The sequence below is a fragment of the Penicillium citrinum genome, assembly GCF_028827155.1.
Source record: "Penicillium citrinum strain IBT 23319 chromosome Unknown utg000008l:1.0-2707905.0:1.0-2709502.0, whole genome shotgun sequence".
Classification (NCBI taxonomy): domain Eukaryota; kingdom Fungi; phylum Ascomycota; class Eurotiomycetes; order Eurotiales; family Aspergillaceae; genus Penicillium; species Penicillium citrinum.
In genome coordinates this window covers 2,523,759-2,540,879 of record NW_026622693.1, presented here as the reverse complement: position 1 = coordinate 2,540,879, position 17,121 = coordinate 2,523,759, and the positions used below count along the sequence as shown (strand labels likewise).

Below are 17,121 nucleotides of genomic sequence, written 5' to 3'. Positions count from 1 at the left end.
AGGAATTTGAGGTTTCCGGGTTTAGGCATATTCAGAATTTATTTACTTCTCAAACCCGATTTTACTAATAGCTGCGAGGCAACTGAAGAACTTTCTCACTGACATAATTCAAGATCATCTCGCGACTCACCGGGGCAATCCGAGGAACCAAGCATTCTCGAAGGTAGCGCTCAACATCGTACTCCATTGCATAACCCATGCCGCCGTGTGCTAATACAGCTCGCTCACAAGCCGTGAATGCTGCCTCTGCGGCCAGATACTTGGCGCTGTTGCAGGCAACACCAATGGAATGGAATGGCACAGAGCCATCGTTGGTATCATATAGGCGGGCCGCGTGGTAAGTAGCCAATTTGGCTGCTTCCAATTTCATGTAAGCATCGGCAAGGGGATGAGAAACACCTTGGTTTTGGCCAATGGGTCGACCAAAGACAACTCGCTCCTGGGCATACTGCGATGCCTTTTCCAGGGCAGCGTAACCCAGACCCAGGGCTTCACCGGCTAATAGGCATCGCTCAGCATTCATACCGTGGAGAATGATCTTGAACCCCTGGTTTTCTTCTCCGATGAGGGTATTGGCGGGGATTTGGTAGTTATCGAAGAAGACTTCGTTGGCATCAACGGCCCGTCCGCCCATCTTCTTGATCTTGCGCATGTCTAGCCCTGGCTGGTCACGGTTCAAATCAATGCAGAAAAGAGACAGCCCTTCACTCGACTTCTTGACCTCCTCGAGGGGAGTAGTTCGAGCAAGCAGGATCATCTTGGATGCGACCTGCGCACAAGTGATCCAGATCTTTTGGCCAGTAATGGAATACCCATCAGCCGTTTTGCTAGCCAGAGTCTTAAGCTTCAGGGTCTCAAGGCCAGTATTAGGCTCGGTGACTCCGAAACAAGTTCTCCAAGTACCATTGATGATATTGGGTATCGTTGTTTCCAACTGCTCTTTGGTGCCGAACTTGGCTAACGGTTGAGTAGCGTAGACGTTGGCATGAATGGCTTGCGCACCGGCCATTCCTGCGCCGGACTGTGTGATGGTTTGCATCATCATTGTAGCTTCGGAGATACCTGTGATCCGATTAGTCTTGTACTAGGGATATAAGAATAAGTGGAACATTGGGTATAGTAACTTACCCAATCCAGCTCCTCCATGCGATTCAGGAAGAGCAATTCCAAGCCATCCATCCTTGGCCAGGGCAGCATGAAACTCTTTGGGATCTTTCTCGAGTTGGTCACGCTCTTGCCAGTAGGTATTGGGAAATTTAGAGCAAATATGTGAAATGGCTTCACGGACTGTCAACTGTTCATCAGTGAAGCCCGCCATTTCCATTAGTTCACGGCGCGCTGATGTCGAAAAGGCCGCTCGTGTTGGCAGGCCATTGCGCATTGCGTGAGATCTTTGAATGAAGGGCTTGGAAGAGGCCCATCCAGACCGGAGTAAGCGTTGCCATTGCAGACCAAACATGGTGTGCAGACAATTATTTGTGATTGATCTTTACTCGACGGTCTGCATGCTCGTCTTAAATGATGTCGATGTCTCCACTGTTATAAGGCATGTAACCGAGCAAATAGCCGACTCGGCTGCTCGGGCGCATCGCGTTTCTAGTTCGCAGATTGAGAATGTCGAATAGAAAAAGGAAGGACTATCGGCTGCTTTCGAATAGAAAAAAAAAAGAAAAGCCTTTGCATTCATATGTTGCAATGATGAGACTTGCTCTGTTACGCGGCGTTCATCCCTTGAGGACCCCCTCTCATCCCCGAATTCCCCAATTTCTCCCTCTCTCACGCCAATATTCAAGTGCAACATCAAATGGCCACCGTCCTGCACCACTTGAAGGTATCACAGTTGTCAGTCTTGAACAGGCTATCGCAGCGCCATTTTGTACACGACAGTTGGCCGACCTTGGAGCTCGAGTGATCAAAGTTGAACGGCCTGGAGTCGGTGATTTTGCCCGCCAATATGATACGCGGGTCAATGGCGAGGCATCCCACTTCATATGGACCAACCGATCCAAAGAGAGCCTGGCACTAGATTTGAAGAATAAGAGAGATCATGCTACACTCATGAAATTATTGGGAAAGGCAGATGTGGTCGTTCAGAATCTGGCACCTGGGGCTGCTGCTCGTCTAGGGGTCTCTCATGAATCACTGAAAGATAAGCACCCTTCCTTGATCGTTTGTGACATCTCTGGTTACGGGCAGGATGGGCCGTATCGGGACAAGAAAGCATATGATCTTCTCATTCAAAGTGAAGCTGGCATGCTATCAGTGACTGGGACTGGCAAGGAGCCCGCAAAGGTGGGAATATCCATTGCTGATATCGCCGCGGGCATGTATGCCTACACCAACATCCTTTCTGCTTTGATGCAACGTGGAAAGGATGGAAAAGGATGTCGAATCGACATCTCCATGCTTGAGAGCATGGTTGAATGGATGGGGTTCCCAATATATTATGCTTTTGAAGGCGCCGCTGGACCCATCCCAGCAGGTGCCTCGCACGCATCGATATATCCATATGGCCCATTTGAAACGGGAGATGGTCAGTCCGTCATGCTAGGAATTCAGAACGAGCGTGAATGGGCCAACTTCTGCTCTGGGGTCCTTTCTCAGCCCGAGTTGACCTCAGATGAGCGGTTTTCCAGCAACTCCAAACGAACACAGAACCGCGATGCTCTCAAGGCTATCATATGTGAAAGTTTCTCAAAACTCACTGCCGAGGAGACAATCACGCGTCTAGATAGAGCGACAATCGCGAATGCAAATGTCAACGATATGCAGGGTGTCTGGAATCATGCGCAACTCAAAGCTCGAGAGCGCTGGACGCACGTACAAACACCGGCGGGTGTGGTTCCAACCCTTCTCCCACCGGGGTCTACCATGATACCAGAGAAAGGTGGATACGGAGCTCGAATTGCATCGGTTCCAAAGGTGGGAGAGCATAACCAGGCTATTCTGGCCGAATTGGGGCTGAGTTAGGTTTGCGATTCCAGTCTTCGCCACGGCCGTACTAGTACTGGTGTAGATTACCTGGCACTTGAAAGCTTGCTATGCCGATATAAATATTCCCTCGATTATCAATTCAAAGAGCTACCCGTTCGTCTCACCTGATAATTCCCACCGAGAATTGCATCGAGTGAAATATGTCTGTAGTCTATATTGTACATATACTATGTAGTATGAAATAAATTATAGACTCACCATGAAAGAGTGGTGGGTATTGTGGTCCATTTAGCAAAAGAACGTGGTTTAATTACCCAGTCTCCTGTTTTGGTCCCCGCTACTTTTTGTAGTTAGCGTCTATCAACCGACCAACACATCATTGTTTAACATCCATCATCCATCATCCATCATATTTCCTACAAGCATCCCATGGACCATCTATCAAATGAGATACCATGGCATTTAATTGCCTCGAATCTTCACTGGGCCCCGGGTGAGCTCGCACCCCAAATTCGCGCCCTCAATCTTCCTGGGCTGCCCGGCAAACTAAAGGACAAAGAGGGCTGCGCGTGCGGTGCCACTAATTTGCACCCGAATTCTTCTATATCAACATATCCTCATCTAGATGAATTTACTGAGGCATTTGCAAAGGCCGTGTCTGATGCTTCGAAACACAAGCGAGCCCAGTACCCAGAGAACTACAGTTCCCCGAAGCCCAGTGATATTCTCTTGGGAGATGATCTCTTTAAAAAGATCGACTCACTTCTATCCGAAGAAGTGAAAGACGGGCCTAGACTTCCATTTGAGCAAAGAACTGCTTCCGCATTTTTTCATCCTTGGGAGTGTGATGATCATTGCAATTTCCTGAGTACCACCGAGATCGGATTCCTCAATCTGGAGGTAGTGAAGATGCTACTCATGCTAGGCGAACTAGGTCCAATTCTTCAGGCATGTGCTCACCCAGACGAAGGGCTTTCAGGGTGGTACTCCGCTGCTCTCTGTGATTGCATGGTAAAACCACCTCTGATTTGATCATTCCGGCAACGTGACTAAAACTTATTGCAGGCGAACCCGTTTGATCTCGGGTGGGATATGGTTATTTTTCATGCCCTGGACGCTTATATTGCACTGAACGTCGCACTTTGTTTCCCGCAACTCTATGACCCTGCAGCGGGTCGAACTGATGAAACCGACTATCGCCATGCAGCATTCTATCAGTCCATGCTGAGAAGAGTCACTCAGTCACATTGCCCATCCGAAGCAACGCCTTATCCACACCAGCAATTTTTTGGGATCCCTTATGAGCACTTTTGTGACGAATCTGACAAGTCGACAAAGATTGATGAAAATCATTGGCTCCATCGCACAGACATTATCGACCGCGCCGGTCACTATGGTCTGCTCTCATTTAATGAGTTCCTTAATTTAGAGGGTTCATTGGAAGCTCAATATGCGCCATCTGGATTTGATGTCGAATCGGTTCGACGAGCACTCCTTTCCAAACGACTTCCAATCGAGATCGTGCTTATAATAATGGGGTTTGCCGATTATAGAGCTCAGAGGGTTCTCGACGTCCCGCATGATCCCCTTCACCCTGCCAACAGAGCCCAATTGGATCATTACCTTGGTCAATGCTGGCAAATCATCATTGGCTGTAACATCATGAACGAAGAATTGGGTATGGAAACGATTCACTGGCAAGATCTAGCCAAGAGTAAAGTGAAGAGCCTTTTTCACATACCAGAAAGAGCCTTCGACAACGTTGAAACGATAACGGGAATGAAGTGTACTGGTTTATAGACCATATAGAAAAGCTTTGTCACTATTTTGAACGATAGCTAATAGGTAGTATTAGCATTTCTAAAAACTCTACTCACGACTTATACCCAAAACCGAATTATTCTTCCATCTCTTCTTCTATCATTTTTCAATTGTTTGATAATTTATCCCAAAAAGGCAAGTTTTCCCCTTTGGGCATTCCGCGGGCAGCTCTGGCCAATCACAGTGCAGCTTGATGACGCCATGTCCGACTTCAGCCTGAGGCTATAAAAGCTAGAATACCGCCTTCCTACTTGGGGAATATTCAGGCCTGACAACTCAGGCGGTAAATTGCTTGATAACCATGCCCAAGTCCAACTTTCTCGGTGGAAATCGTGAAATCATCACGACATTCCTTGGATTTGACTAGAGCCTGACACAATGCGTTCGCTTCCTGGAGTGATGCGAAATGCATCTCGCTCTCTGCGACCCTCACAATGGCGACCTATGGACTCGTCACTCCGAGCCACAGCTCGTCGGACGTTGACCCATTTACAGCTCCGACAACAGATCGGTTCTATTCGTTTTTCCTCGACAAATGCTGCGTTCAAAGATTCCTCCAACCCTGCCATGTCTTTTCCGTGTCTCGATGCGCAAGAAGCTCGATCAGCACAGTTATCCGCTCGCTCATTAGAAACCGGCCCCGAACCGTCCTATACCGCCGGAGAACATCAACGATTTCACAGCGAGAAGCCGATCTTGCTGGATTGGGGTGGTGTTTTGCCGGAATTTGATATTGCATATGAAAGCTGGGGTGAGCTCAATAGCGACAAGAGCAACGCCATTCTTTTACATACCGGCTTGTCCGCCTCAAGCCATGCGCACAGCACGGCCTCTAATCCCAATCCCGGATGGTGGGAGAAGTTCATCGGTCCTGGCCGACCTCTCGACACGAATAAATATCATATTATCTGTACCAATGTGCTGGGTGGTTGTTTTGGTTCTACTGGTCCCTCCTCCACCGATCCCTCCGACTCACAACGCTATGCGACTCGATTTCCCATCCTGACCGTCGACGATATGGTGCGCGCGCAGTTCCGACTGCTGGATTTCTTGGGGATACAAAAACTCGCGGCTTCTGTTGGCTCGAGTATGGGCGGTATGCAAAGTTTGGCTGCTGGTACACTTTTCCCCGAGCGAGTGGGCAAGATCGTCAGCATCAGTGGTTGCGCCCGTAGCCACCCTTACAGTATTGCGATGAGACATACACAGCGCCAGGTCCTTATGATGGACCCCAATTGGGCTCGTGGGTTCTATTATGATTCGATCCCCCCTCACTCGGGTATGAAACTTGCCCGAGAGATTGCAACCGTCACCTATCGCAGTGGACCCGAGTGGGAGAATCGATTTGGCCGTCGTCGTGCAGACCCTAGTAAGCAGCCTGCTCTCTGCCCAGACTTTCTGATCGAGACTTATCTCGACCATGCGGGAGAGAAATGGTGTCTGGAATTTGATCCCAATAGTCTACTTTATGTATCTAAGGCGATGGATTTGTTCGATCTTGGCCACGCACATCAATCGGAGACTCGTCGCCGACGCGCCGAGGCAGAGTCTCGCATTGCCCAGGGCGATGTCTCATCCAATGTCTCCGATCGTACATGCACTTTGACTCTGCCTGATCAACCTTACGAGGAACAACCTGAGGCAACCGCTTCGATCCCCCCCACTGACAGACCAGTCTCTGGATCTTCGGATGGACCTCCGCGGGATCTTGTGGCTGGTCTCTCCCCTCTCAAGAACCATTCCGTTCTTGTTATGGGAGTGGCCAGTGATATTCTCTTCCCGGCCTGGCAACAGCGCGAGATTGCGGAGACCCTCCGTGCTGGAGGGAATCAGACCGTCGAACACATTGAATTGGGCGAAGATGTGTCGATGTTTGGTCACGATACATTTTTATTGGATTTGCAGAATATTGGCGGGCCGCTGGGACGGTTTTTGCAGTAAATTGAATGAATATCTCTATCATATGTTATATCATACCATATCATAGTGAAATTGTATATAGATATGCACAGCTAATTAACCGATTTAACCGAAATACTGCCATTCGCTGCTATCATTATATATTATTGTCCAGACTACTGTACTCTTAGCCTATATCTATTCTATTTTTATAATCCACCAGGCTAATACTGATCATAATTTTAATCATATATTATCCCCCAACTAGCCCAGCTGTACTAAGTACTAACATTCTATAGGAACACACTCCTCCGGTTGAAGCGCAAACAGAAAGCGGCGCCCGAAACTGTGGGGACTTCTTGACATCATCCGCCTTTTCCCCCGCGGCATTCAACTTCCAACTTGGAACATTTTCAATTTCTTACACTTCAGAGGGACTATTCATTGACCACACTATTCAATTGTTGATTGCTATCCTTATTTTGACTTACTGCTATTCAATTTTTTGAACCACACTTCCTGAGTCGACATGTCGCAATCCCCTCTTTATATTGGGTTCGACCTCTCGACCCAACAACTCAAGGGTCTGGTCGTCAACTCCGACCTCAAAGTGGTCTACATTGCCAAATTCGACTTCGATGCAGATTCAACTGGATTCCCAATCAAGAAGGGCGTCTTGACCAATGAAGCTGAGCATGAAGTTTTTGCCCCCGTCGCATTGTGGCTCCAGGCCATGGATACCGTCCTGGATAGTCTGCGCAAGCAAGGACTGGATTTCAGTCGAGTGAAGGGCATCAGTGGCGCAGGACAGCAACATGGAAGTGTTTATTGGGGAGATGAAGCAGAGACCCTGCTGCACAACTTGGACTCCTCCAAGTCTCTTCAGGATCAATTACCCGCCGCCTTTTCTCATCCTTACAGTCCCAATTGGCAGGATTCCAGTACTCAGAAAGAATGCGACGAGTTCGATGCAATCCTGGGCAGTCAAGAGAACTTGGCTCAGGCTACTGGCAGCAAGGCTCATCACGTAAGTACTTGTCAATTGAGGTTAAGAGATGGTCTGACACAAGCTACTTCATGCTCTCAATAGAGATTCACCGGTCCGCAAATCCTCCGCTTTACCAGGAAGCACCCCGAGGTGTATAAAAAGACTGCACGCATCTCCTTAGTCTCGTCTTTCATCGCTTCGCTTTTCCTCGGTCACATTGCTCCTTTCGATATTTCTGATGTATGCGGTATGAACTTGTGGAATATCAAGAAGGGTGCCTATGACGACCAGATCCTCAAGCTGTGCTCTGGCAAGTTCGACGTCGAAGGTCTGAAGCAAAAACTTGGTGATGTCCCTGAAGATGGTGGCCTGCATCTAGGATCCGTTCACTCCTATTATATCAAGCGCTACGGCTTCAGCCCGGATTGTACCGTCATTCCAGCAACCGGAGACAACCCCGCCACGATTCTTGCACTGCCGCTTCGGCCTTCCGATGCGATGGTCTCTCTTGGAACTTCCACAACTTTCTTAATGTCTACTCCAAGCTACATGCCGGACCCTGCTACCCACTTCTTCAATCACCCCACAACCGCCGGGCTTTATATGTTCATGCTTTGTTATAAGAATGGTGGCTTGGCTCGTGAATACGTCCGAGACGCAATTAATGAATCCTTGAGGGATACTCCCGCCCAGCCTTGGGCCAACTTTGATAAGATTGCCGTGGAAACCAGTCCTCTTGGACAGAAGAACCAAGCAGACTTGATGAAGATGGGTTTGTTCTTCCCGCGACCAGAAATCGTCCCCAACCTACCCTCTGGTCAGTGGCGCTTCACTTACAATGCCGAGACGGGAGACCTGCAAGAAACCACTGCTGGGTGGACTGCACCAAACGACGAGGCTCGCGCCATTGTCGAAAGTCAATTCCTCTCCCTCCGACTGCGCTCCCGTGGTCTGACCTCCAGCCCTGGCAACGGGCTGCCTGCCCAACCACGTCGGGTCTATCTTGTTGGAGGTGGATCCAAGAACCAGGCTATCGCTAAAATTGCCGGTGAAATCTTGGGTGGTGTGGAAGGTGTCTACAAGTTGGACATTGGCGACAATGCATGTGCCCTCGGAGCTGCCTATAAAGCTGTTTGGGGAATGGAACGGCAACCAGGTCAGACCTTTGAGAATCTCATTGGTCAGCGATGGCAGGAGGAGCAATTCATCGAGAAGATTGCTGATGGATATCAGAAGGGGGTGTTTGAACAATACGGCAAGGCCGTTGAAGGATTCGAGAAGATGGAGAACCACGTTATCCAACAAGTGCTGTCTAAGGGTCTCGAAACGGTATAGATTTGACGAAGGGAGGAAATAATGATTCCATGATTCATTTTGACGGGTGTTAAGTTAGACATACATTGCGATGTTGATAAAAGAAATATTGATTCCCTCCTGCTTCTTTCTCGGATATTGGTCTTTACTTTAGTATTGATGAGATGTTCAGAGTTATAAACCATGGCGACGTCAATGTAGAAAACTTCTACATTACTCCCACTTCTCCAATTGGACATGCTTGACATCAGTCTGCCTGATAACAGACTTGGTCTTTGCAAATTCTCTCGACAATTCCGATTTGTAAAATTCTTGATGCTGTTCGCCCGAGTTCCATCCAGTAAACAAGACAAACTCCTCGTCCTCTCCTTCTTTATCAATTCTCCAACCACCAAAGCACGGATAAGGAGCAGTAAATATCTTCAAATCCTCAAATCCCGCAGCGAAAAGTCGGTCGAACTCGGCTTTGTTACTTTGTTCGACAAAGCACCGCGCTACTCCAATGATAGGCGCTGAAAAGGGGACGGGCGCCGAGGGCTAGAGCTGAATGAGTTTTTTTTTTTTTGTAAATAATCACTTAGGTGCGCCTCTAGAGATATACTCACATCAATATCTAAGTGGAACATCCATTTCACATCCACTGCGTCTTTCAACTTCCCAAGCAATCTCTGGTTCATCTCGGAGATAATCCATTCGCCTCGATGCTGATCAACAGACTCCCAACCCCCAATCAAGAAGAAGTCAGACTGGTCTTCGACAGAGCGCAGGAACTTAACTGGATGACCTGAATACTCGGACTGCCCTTGTTGCGCCGCTCGAAGATCTTTCCTGGTGACTGCAGAAGGTTCAGGAGCCTTGAGACGGAGGAGAGCGAGCTCAGTAACAGCCATGACAGTTATTGTCTTGGTATTTCGGCTAGTAGAACAAAATACCCTTGTATTGAAGGAAAATATAGACTGAACAAATGATTTGTTTGGATCATTCTGGGTAGAAAGGTGCTGGTAATATAGTAAATAAAGAAGCAATATAGAGTATTCGCGCCGGCCCCCAATTGGCAGTGGATACTATAGGCAGCCAAGTGTATACGTATTCCGCTAATTTCCAGTCAACCATTCCTGCGAGAAGACAATCTTGAATTTCTTATTTGACTCTCACTAGGCATCTATAACACGTCATTTGGCTTTTATCATGAATTGTGAAGTGTATATTGCTAGTAGCAGAGCCACTAGCTAACTATTGGCTGTCAGATATTAGGTAATATCTGACTGGTCACACAATAAATACAGGATAGTACTATTATCTATCCTGTTATACTGGGCAACCTCGTTGAACCTTCGTCTCAAAAGAAGTGGTTTGTTTATCATCCATGGTGTATGGATGTAGGTGCATAAAATCTATGGATAGCTTTTATGCACCTGTATAAATCTTATATATCGGTGTCCGGGGTTGGCCAGCAAATAGTTTTTATGTTAAAATGACGGAAACACTGGACCCCGATCATTATCATGCCTTGACTCACGATTTCAGCGCCCTTAGAAGACGTCTTTTTCAACGCGCTAGCGATCCATAGGAAGATGATAATACAACTTTGAAAGCTGATCTTGTTGCTCTGTCGAGAACTTGGAAGATGATGTGCCCTGGCGCAACAGAATTATGCCCAATTTCCTTCCCAGACAACGAGTCGGCCGAATGTCTGAGGTTGGAACATGCTAAATTGGAAGCGCATGAGCAGTTTCAAGCCAGTAAAAAGGCGATAGGTGTCGGAGATGAGGGCTGGGTTCCTCCCGCATATCATGAGGATGCGAAGGAGCACAAAAGGAAATTGAAAGCAGAAATGCTCTCGATGCAGCCGAGACGGACGAAGAGAGGCAAAATCTTCTTGATCATTGGTTGTTTGATGATTTTTCTTAGCAGGAATATATGTGAGCCGGGGGAAACGAGGCCTAAGTCCATAGACCTGAGAAATATCCTTCCCGTTTCGCAAATGTGCAACCCTTTTTGAAGCCTTTTATTCCTCCAAATTTCCCAAGTACCTTGTATAAATGAAAACAAGCATGGCGAAATTGAGACATTGACGTATCTGGGTTTACGAAGGCACGGTTCAGTAGAAACGAGAAACCATGGCATTTAGTATCGGCTCGAAACGCTATCAAAATGACAGCGTATCCATCTTGTAGTCCCATCTTACTATGACAATAATTTTTATTCGATTGTACCTTTATAGGTACAAGGCAATGGACTGACTCGAGGTATTAGGCCCGATGGCCTTCTTCGAGCTCCCACATATAGACCCCTCGGCCGATTTGCATAGCTCTACTATTTTGATAGTATGGGATAGCCTTGGAGGCATCTTCAGCTTGAGATTCAAGTTTCACTCTAGATCCAATTGCTCGTGTCCCTGCATTCCACAGTGGTTTTACCTCGGCTTCTACTTTCCCTTTCAGTGCCCACCAACACTGCAAGTTATTAGCACTTGCTGCCTTGCTGCCTGGACAAGAGGTGTCCAGTCGAATATGAAAGTTGCTCAAAGACTTGACCACGAGTAGCCGACAATTTGAACGATAATGGTAGATTTCAGGGATGGTAAATTCAGCAGTAGGCATAGACAGCCGCCCATACAAGGAAAGAGATTTCCCATCCCTTGCTGGCCCTGTAAGATCCATCGACATTCGACTTCGGGAAATGACCCAGGATAAATACTTTGTATACGAAAGTCACGAGCAATATCACCGGGATGAAATACAATTAACTGGTGATTGCAAGTGGAAAAAAATCACCGCAGACCCAGAATCCTTCAATTCCTAGCTACACATTGATGCAGAATCGGATTCTGCACTGAGAATTATAGATTCTCTTGGTCATTGCCCATGCTGGATGACTGCATCGTCTGCATTCTAATCTCGAACCTTGCAGACGCTTTCACGACTATCTTCTGTTCCCCGGAACCTTCCGTAAATCAGATAAAGCCCTGGAGCACACTGAACCAAGCGCCAGGCACAATTAAGCTTGAATAAAGTCGATGGGTGATGGGGCTACCAACATTTTAGCGGGGTGATCCGCCTAGCCTCGCGGCGTCGTCGAGATTTCCTATTTGGGCAATCCTTGTTCACGGTGGAGTAGCAAGTCACGGACCAGACAATGTGCCTTTATTTCTTCTTTTTGCCTCTTTTTATTTTTCTAATCAAGATGATGAGCGTTCATTCGGGTGTCGGAACCCCATTTAACCTTAATCAAGCTCCATCTGGGGAATCTGTTAGCCGGCATGTTTAAATCGACGTGATGCCCCGCAAAGGGCGGTTTTGTATACATCGGGGGGGTCAACTTAGGGCTAGCACCCACCACCACGTCCACCCTTCGCTTATCCCTTGGTATTTCCTTCACACTGATTTATGCTTAGTACATATCATCATTAGAATTATGCACTGCAATTTCCAACAGGTTCAAAGAGGAAAAAGATGCGAGTTGGGGGCCATCCATATTCTTGACCGGTCGCGTTCGAAACTCGTCATCAACTCGACTTGTTCGGGCGTGACTGGTCCGATATCTCCTTTTGGTGATAAATACTGACACAGATCAAAAAACTAATCAGCCCAAAACCCATAAGCCAGAGTCCAATTTGACCTTTTTACCGCTCTTTCACGGAGAACTCGGGATCTTGTTCACTTGTTAACTGCTATGGACCTCCACTTCGCTAGACTCGGGGAGACCGATCCGCTTAGACCGTACGAAAGACGGAATAAAATGATCAACCGTGGCCTGAGAGACGCAGGGAGTCTAGCAGAGTCGCATCTCAGCTCACTTCAAGTTCTCATATCCCTCTGGGTGGCCTAAAACTTCCACACCAACGGGTCTACTTCTCAGCTGAACGGCATTTCCTCGAATGAGGAATTCCACAGTGTTGGTCCATTGTCGAGACCCACCAGTCTACTCCACTAACTAATCAACGGCGCGTTATGATCCATTCTTGCCAAGCCGAATTAATATCGTCTTATTTTCTTTCTTCCCCTCTTTCCCGTTTAGCACACATGTATATGCATAGCGCAGTGAGTGGTAGTATCCAGGTTTCCACTGGGCTGGCGCCATACACTTCATACATGTCTGCACAGAATGAGTTTCTAGATTGGCGGATAGCGTGCTCGGTAAACCCGGGGAAACCTCTTCATTCCCTTTCCTTTGAGATGTTGAGGAAAACAGGCTCGAAGGATCCAAGTACCATGCCAGCCAATCTTGAGAATCATGCTGCCAGCCCACAGACTTATGGTTCTCCAATTCAATTTCCACGACTCGTATGCAGATGATCACTCTCATCTGGACCAGCATTGACACGCACTAAGATCCTTAGTTCGTTTGCATTTCGCGCTAGCTTACCGGGCTCAACTCCCCGCTCACAGCCTCAGCCCGCACTCTCGGTCTAACTGCTTAGCGCGCACGAAAAGGATGTGGGTACAGCAAACATGCGTGGGCCACGATCCAGCCCTCGGTCTCGGGTCGTTGTCACTATCAGGGTCCCTGGAGCTTCTCGTCTTACAACGGATATTCCGGCGCAGACCCTATGGTATATGAGAAAGGAGGAGTTTTGAAGTTTGTCTTGGGTTTCTATCAGCTGGATTGAAAGTGATGATTATTCTGTACCTACCCTGTAGCCCCGTGTATGATTTCCGCTTCCGCTTCCTTGGCTGAGCAGTTCAACCTTACTCACTTCTAATTCTGGAAAGGAAAGTCCGTTGATCCTCGTAAAGCCGACTCATCCTTCACAGACACCGAACATAAGTCTGCCTTGCAATTAGACTCGGATTTCAGACCCCAGATTTCCCGAGAACTCGAATGGTTCAAGTTGTTTCATGATTCTGTTATTGAGAATTGCTGACATGTCGGCCCCGGGGATCTCCGAGTTACATTGTATCATGGATAGCGTTCGTCTAGACCTTCCTATCAACTGGCGATTGGTCTATTCTAGTATGGGTAGAATGGATAGATATGGAGCAAGGCCGAGTGTCTCCGAAGATTTGACGCTCATTCGGAGATTCTTGATTGGGAAGTCGGTTTCAAAGTAGAAGCAGTAATATCATTTCTTTATTGATCTTTACATTGGTGCAGCTTTGAACAATAGAGATAGTGATTTCCCACTTGATGGATATTCTTGGTATATCGTGAATGTATTGCATAATGTAGTGTATTGTATACTCCATAGCACATTTATGTATATCGTAAATCATGTCCTAGAACCAACTTGGACTTTTATAGAAGGATGACAAGAGAAAGTCATTTTATCGATACAATAGTCGACGTTGAAAGCCAATGGAATCATCAAACATTGAGAACCCCAACACCAAGCATGACCAAAAGCAAAGAGACGACCAGAAAAGGGTTACCAGATGATTCGTAAATATCCTTCCCAGTTACATGTCAGGACCCACCAACGACGCGAGCCGATATTGTCCATCGGTCATCGTGAGAATCCCCTCGCAAAGTCCCCACTCTCGTAATGCCACATCCTCTTGCTCTTCACCGAGGGCCTGACGATCTTCACGCTCAAAGTGTCGCCCGACATGTTCCATGCGCACATCCCAACTACCTTCTCCACTGAAGGTTTCCTGACAAAATCCGCAGTGGCTCTGAAGTGGTGCCTGGCGAAGTCCATACCAACATCGTCGTCGGACCTCCTCGAGACTTGCTTCAAAAGCCGCATGTTCACTGTCCGATGGGACACGACGCCGACCTGATGCTATCCAAGGTGCGTGCATGCGGCGCTGGTGCTGGGTAAATAGATCTTTGCGGTTGAAATCATTTGGTTGGCCCGGTGGTGGTGTGGCGGTGCGAGAGTGAGGATCTGATGATGGGGATGGAGATAGGAAGTGATTTGAACTGGCATGCAGATGCACGCTGCATTTGCCAACATCACATCTGTAAAATCCAAGTTGAAGATGCTGAGAGGTGACATGGCGTTTCCATTCATTCTTAGAGACAAATGTACTTTCGCAGCCATAGGGAGCAAAGCTGCATACAAATGTTCGCGAACTGCTATTCTCGCCTGTGGTTTTCACACCTCGCCGTCGATTACCTCGACCTTGTGTTGATGTCTGTCTTTTCGTGGAACTTTTCCGAACTCGCGATGAAGATATTGTAGATGCAGGGGTGGATGTAGCTGTAAGATGACGACTAGAGCGACGATTTGGCGCTGGAAAGGCCAGGCTATCATCGAGCGCGGGAGAAGGGTATGACTGATTAGGAGTGACATTGCGATCTGATTGACTACCAGACCAAGCGTCAAAGTCTTGTTCAAAGGGAGAGCGATGATCCGGAGTGATCTCGAAGATGGGTGGCTTGGCGATCATTGAGTGGTCGAGATCCACGAGTCCATCCGGGATGGGATAGCCTACTTGCTCATCACCTGCGCCAATGGCGATGTCATCTTGTTGAAAGCCTGGGGATGGAATGCAACTCCGAGTCATCGCGGGCAGACTGCTGCTATTGCTACTGCGCGGACTTTGGGGGTCGGAGATAGTGGAAATTCCGCTATTCCACGGCGAAAACCGATCCGCGTATGTCAAGTCCGGTGGGATATATCCCATTTCAAATGATTGCTCTTCGGCCTTCCACCATGGCTGTACGTTACACGCATTATCATGTGGTTTTGGGTGGTCCTCCACGTTGGAAATGTGATATTGAAATTGCGTCGCGCGAGAGACAAATGGGTGGTCGGCCGGGAGTGAAGGGTCATAGGTCTCATAAGATGGAGCTGAAAGGCCTGTCATAGGCATCATGTGGGAGATTTCTGTGTATTGTACGTAGGATTCCATCTTTCCGAAGATGATAGATACGATTAGTATTTAAGGAAACATAGGACAAGGCCAGTGGGACAAGGAGGGGGGTTAGGGTTTTGAGGAACAAGGAAAAAGGAGCCGGGGCCGGTATATATAATAACGGCTTTTGGGCAGAATGAGATGAGAATGAGCTTTGCTCCCGAACCATATCGGCGGGTCCACCGTGTTGCATCAATACAGAACAAAAGTCACAGACTACCAAAGCAGCATGACGACCCATAAGGTGCAGTGGACCCGTGGGGCGGAAAATGAGCCTCAATGAAGCCTCAAACGTGGGTCGAAGAGGTGGAGGAACTGGGCGACAAGTGCAACACTGAGTACGTTGACGGGCAGAATGAAGAACCGCCTAGTAAGTTAACAAGTTAGCGTGGATCATCTCATGGATGTGTACGGAGTCCCGACTGCAGGACGGGGATGCTGGGTGTAGATGTGAGCAATTGGTAGGCTGTGATGACGATCATCCTCGGGGTGCTAACCTAACCTATATCAACGGAGGTGGGAAACAACCATTATTTTTGATTTCTCAAAGAGAAAAAAAAAATAGAAGAACGAAAAAAGAAAAATAAATCAAATCATTGACAAGGACCAGTCAGAACAACGTAATACGGGGGTATCGCAATGGCTAACCAGATCAGTTTGGACCCCAAATTCACGACCCACGAGTCTGTCGATCTCGAGTCATGGCTCTGCGCTAAGATTGGAGAACACAGAATGCGTCCAAATTGATGGATTACATACCTGCCGAGATCAGTTTAGTGGGTTTGGCCCAATGAAGCAGATGGTGCGAGGTTAGGGCAAAGCTATTCCGACTGCGGTTCTTATGGAACTGATACTCCTCCACTCTTTGGCTCCGAGCATCTGTACATACTGTAGACATAGGGCTCCCCCATGGCAATGGGCTCTCATCTGATCCATGCTTTTTAAATGATTAATCTCTCTCTTTTTTATTTCTTTTTTCTTTTTTTTTTTGTTTTGTTTTGTTTGTTTCCCTTGCTTGTCCCCAGAATAGACTCTGTCTGGCCGCGACTCCTTTTACGCAGGTCACCGAATAGTTACTATTCCGGGGATTATGGAGTCAATCTTCGCCACGGCATAGTGAGAATTCAGTATCAATCAATTCCAGGCCGACTATACTGTCGGTTTATCTAGAGATACTGAAGAAAAAAAAGAGATTTGATGCCCCTTTCCCCTTTCGCCATTTCCACATATTACTAGTCTGTCTTCCAGGAAATCAGATGAACGTAGTAAGACAGATTGATAAGAGCCGCAACGATGAAGACTCCTTCACATTCAGTCGCCAATACCAACTTGACTCCAAAATGATTCAGCGTTGTTGAGATG

The 17,121-nt window shown here is 47.6% G+C and overlaps 7 protein-coding genes across 7 annotated transcripts; 4 read left to right on the top strand and 3 right to left on the bottom strand.

Annotated features, from left to right (window-relative positions):
- Window positions 1–64: 64 nt before the first annotated feature.
- N7469_009393 (acyl-CoA dehydrogenase family protein) lies at window positions 65–1,459 on the bottom strand (the record flags this gene model as incomplete). Its single annotated transcript, XM_056648311.1, has 2 exons — window positions 65–1,062; window positions 1,129–1,459. 2 exons carry the CDS (start codon window positions 1,457–1,459, stop codon window positions 65–67), a joined length of 1,329 nt encoding a protein of 442 aa, XP_056498076.1.
- A 239-nt stretch (window positions 1,460–1,698) lies between these two features.
- On the top strand, window positions 1,699–2,970 carry N7469_009392 (CaiB/BaiF CoA transferase family protein; the record flags this gene model as incomplete). The annotated part of the gene is made up of 1 exon (XM_056648310.1): window positions 1,699–2,970. The coding sequence occupies one exon, from the start codon at window positions 1,699–1,701 to the stop codon at window positions 2,968–2,970; it is 1,272 nt and encodes a 423-aa protein (XP_056498075.1).
- A 393-nt stretch (window positions 2,971–3,363) lies between these two features.
- N7469_009391 (uncharacterized protein) lies at window positions 3,364–4,734 on the top strand (the record flags this gene model as incomplete). Its single annotated transcript, XM_056648309.1, has 2 exons — window positions 3,364–3,945; window positions 4,000–4,734. 2 exons carry the CDS (start codon window positions 3,364–3,366, stop codon window positions 4,732–4,734), a joined length of 1,317 nt encoding a protein of 438 aa, XP_056498074.1.
- Window positions 4,735–5,133: 399 nt separating this feature from the next.
- Window positions 5,134–6,696, top strand: N7469_009390 (homoserine O-acetyltransferase family protein; the record flags this gene model as incomplete). The annotated part of the gene is made up of 1 exon (XM_056648308.1): window positions 5,134–6,696. One exon carries the CDS (start codon window positions 5,134–5,136, stop codon window positions 6,694–6,696), a length of 1,563 nt encoding a protein of 520 aa, XP_056498073.1.
- Window positions 6,697–7,183: 487 nt separating this feature from the next.
- N7469_009389 (xylulokinase) lies at window positions 7,184–8,977 on the top strand (the record flags this gene model as incomplete). Its single annotated transcript, XM_056648307.1, has 2 exons — window positions 7,184–7,681; window positions 7,745–8,977. The coding sequence occupies 2 exons, from the start codon at window positions 7,184–7,186 to the stop codon at window positions 8,975–8,977; spliced, it is 1,731 nt and encodes a 576-aa protein (XP_056498072.1).
- Window positions 8,978–9,169: 192 nt separating this feature from the next.
- On the bottom strand, window positions 9,170–9,846 carry N7469_009388 (uncharacterized protein; the record flags this gene model as incomplete). Its single annotated transcript, XM_056648306.1, has 2 exons — window positions 9,170–9,493; window positions 9,562–9,846. 2 exons carry the CDS (start codon window positions 9,844–9,846, stop codon window positions 9,170–9,172), a joined length of 609 nt encoding a protein of 202 aa, XP_056498071.1.
- Window positions 9,847–14,355: 4,509 nt separating this feature from the next.
- Window positions 14,356–15,756, bottom strand: N7469_009387 (putative C2H2 finger domain protein; the record flags this gene model as incomplete). The annotated part of the gene is made up of 1 exon (XM_056648305.1): window positions 14,356–15,756. One exon carries the CDS (start codon window positions 15,754–15,756, stop codon window positions 14,356–14,358), a length of 1,401 nt encoding a protein of 466 aa, XP_056498070.1.
- Window positions 15,757–17,121: the final 1,365 nt, after the last annotated feature.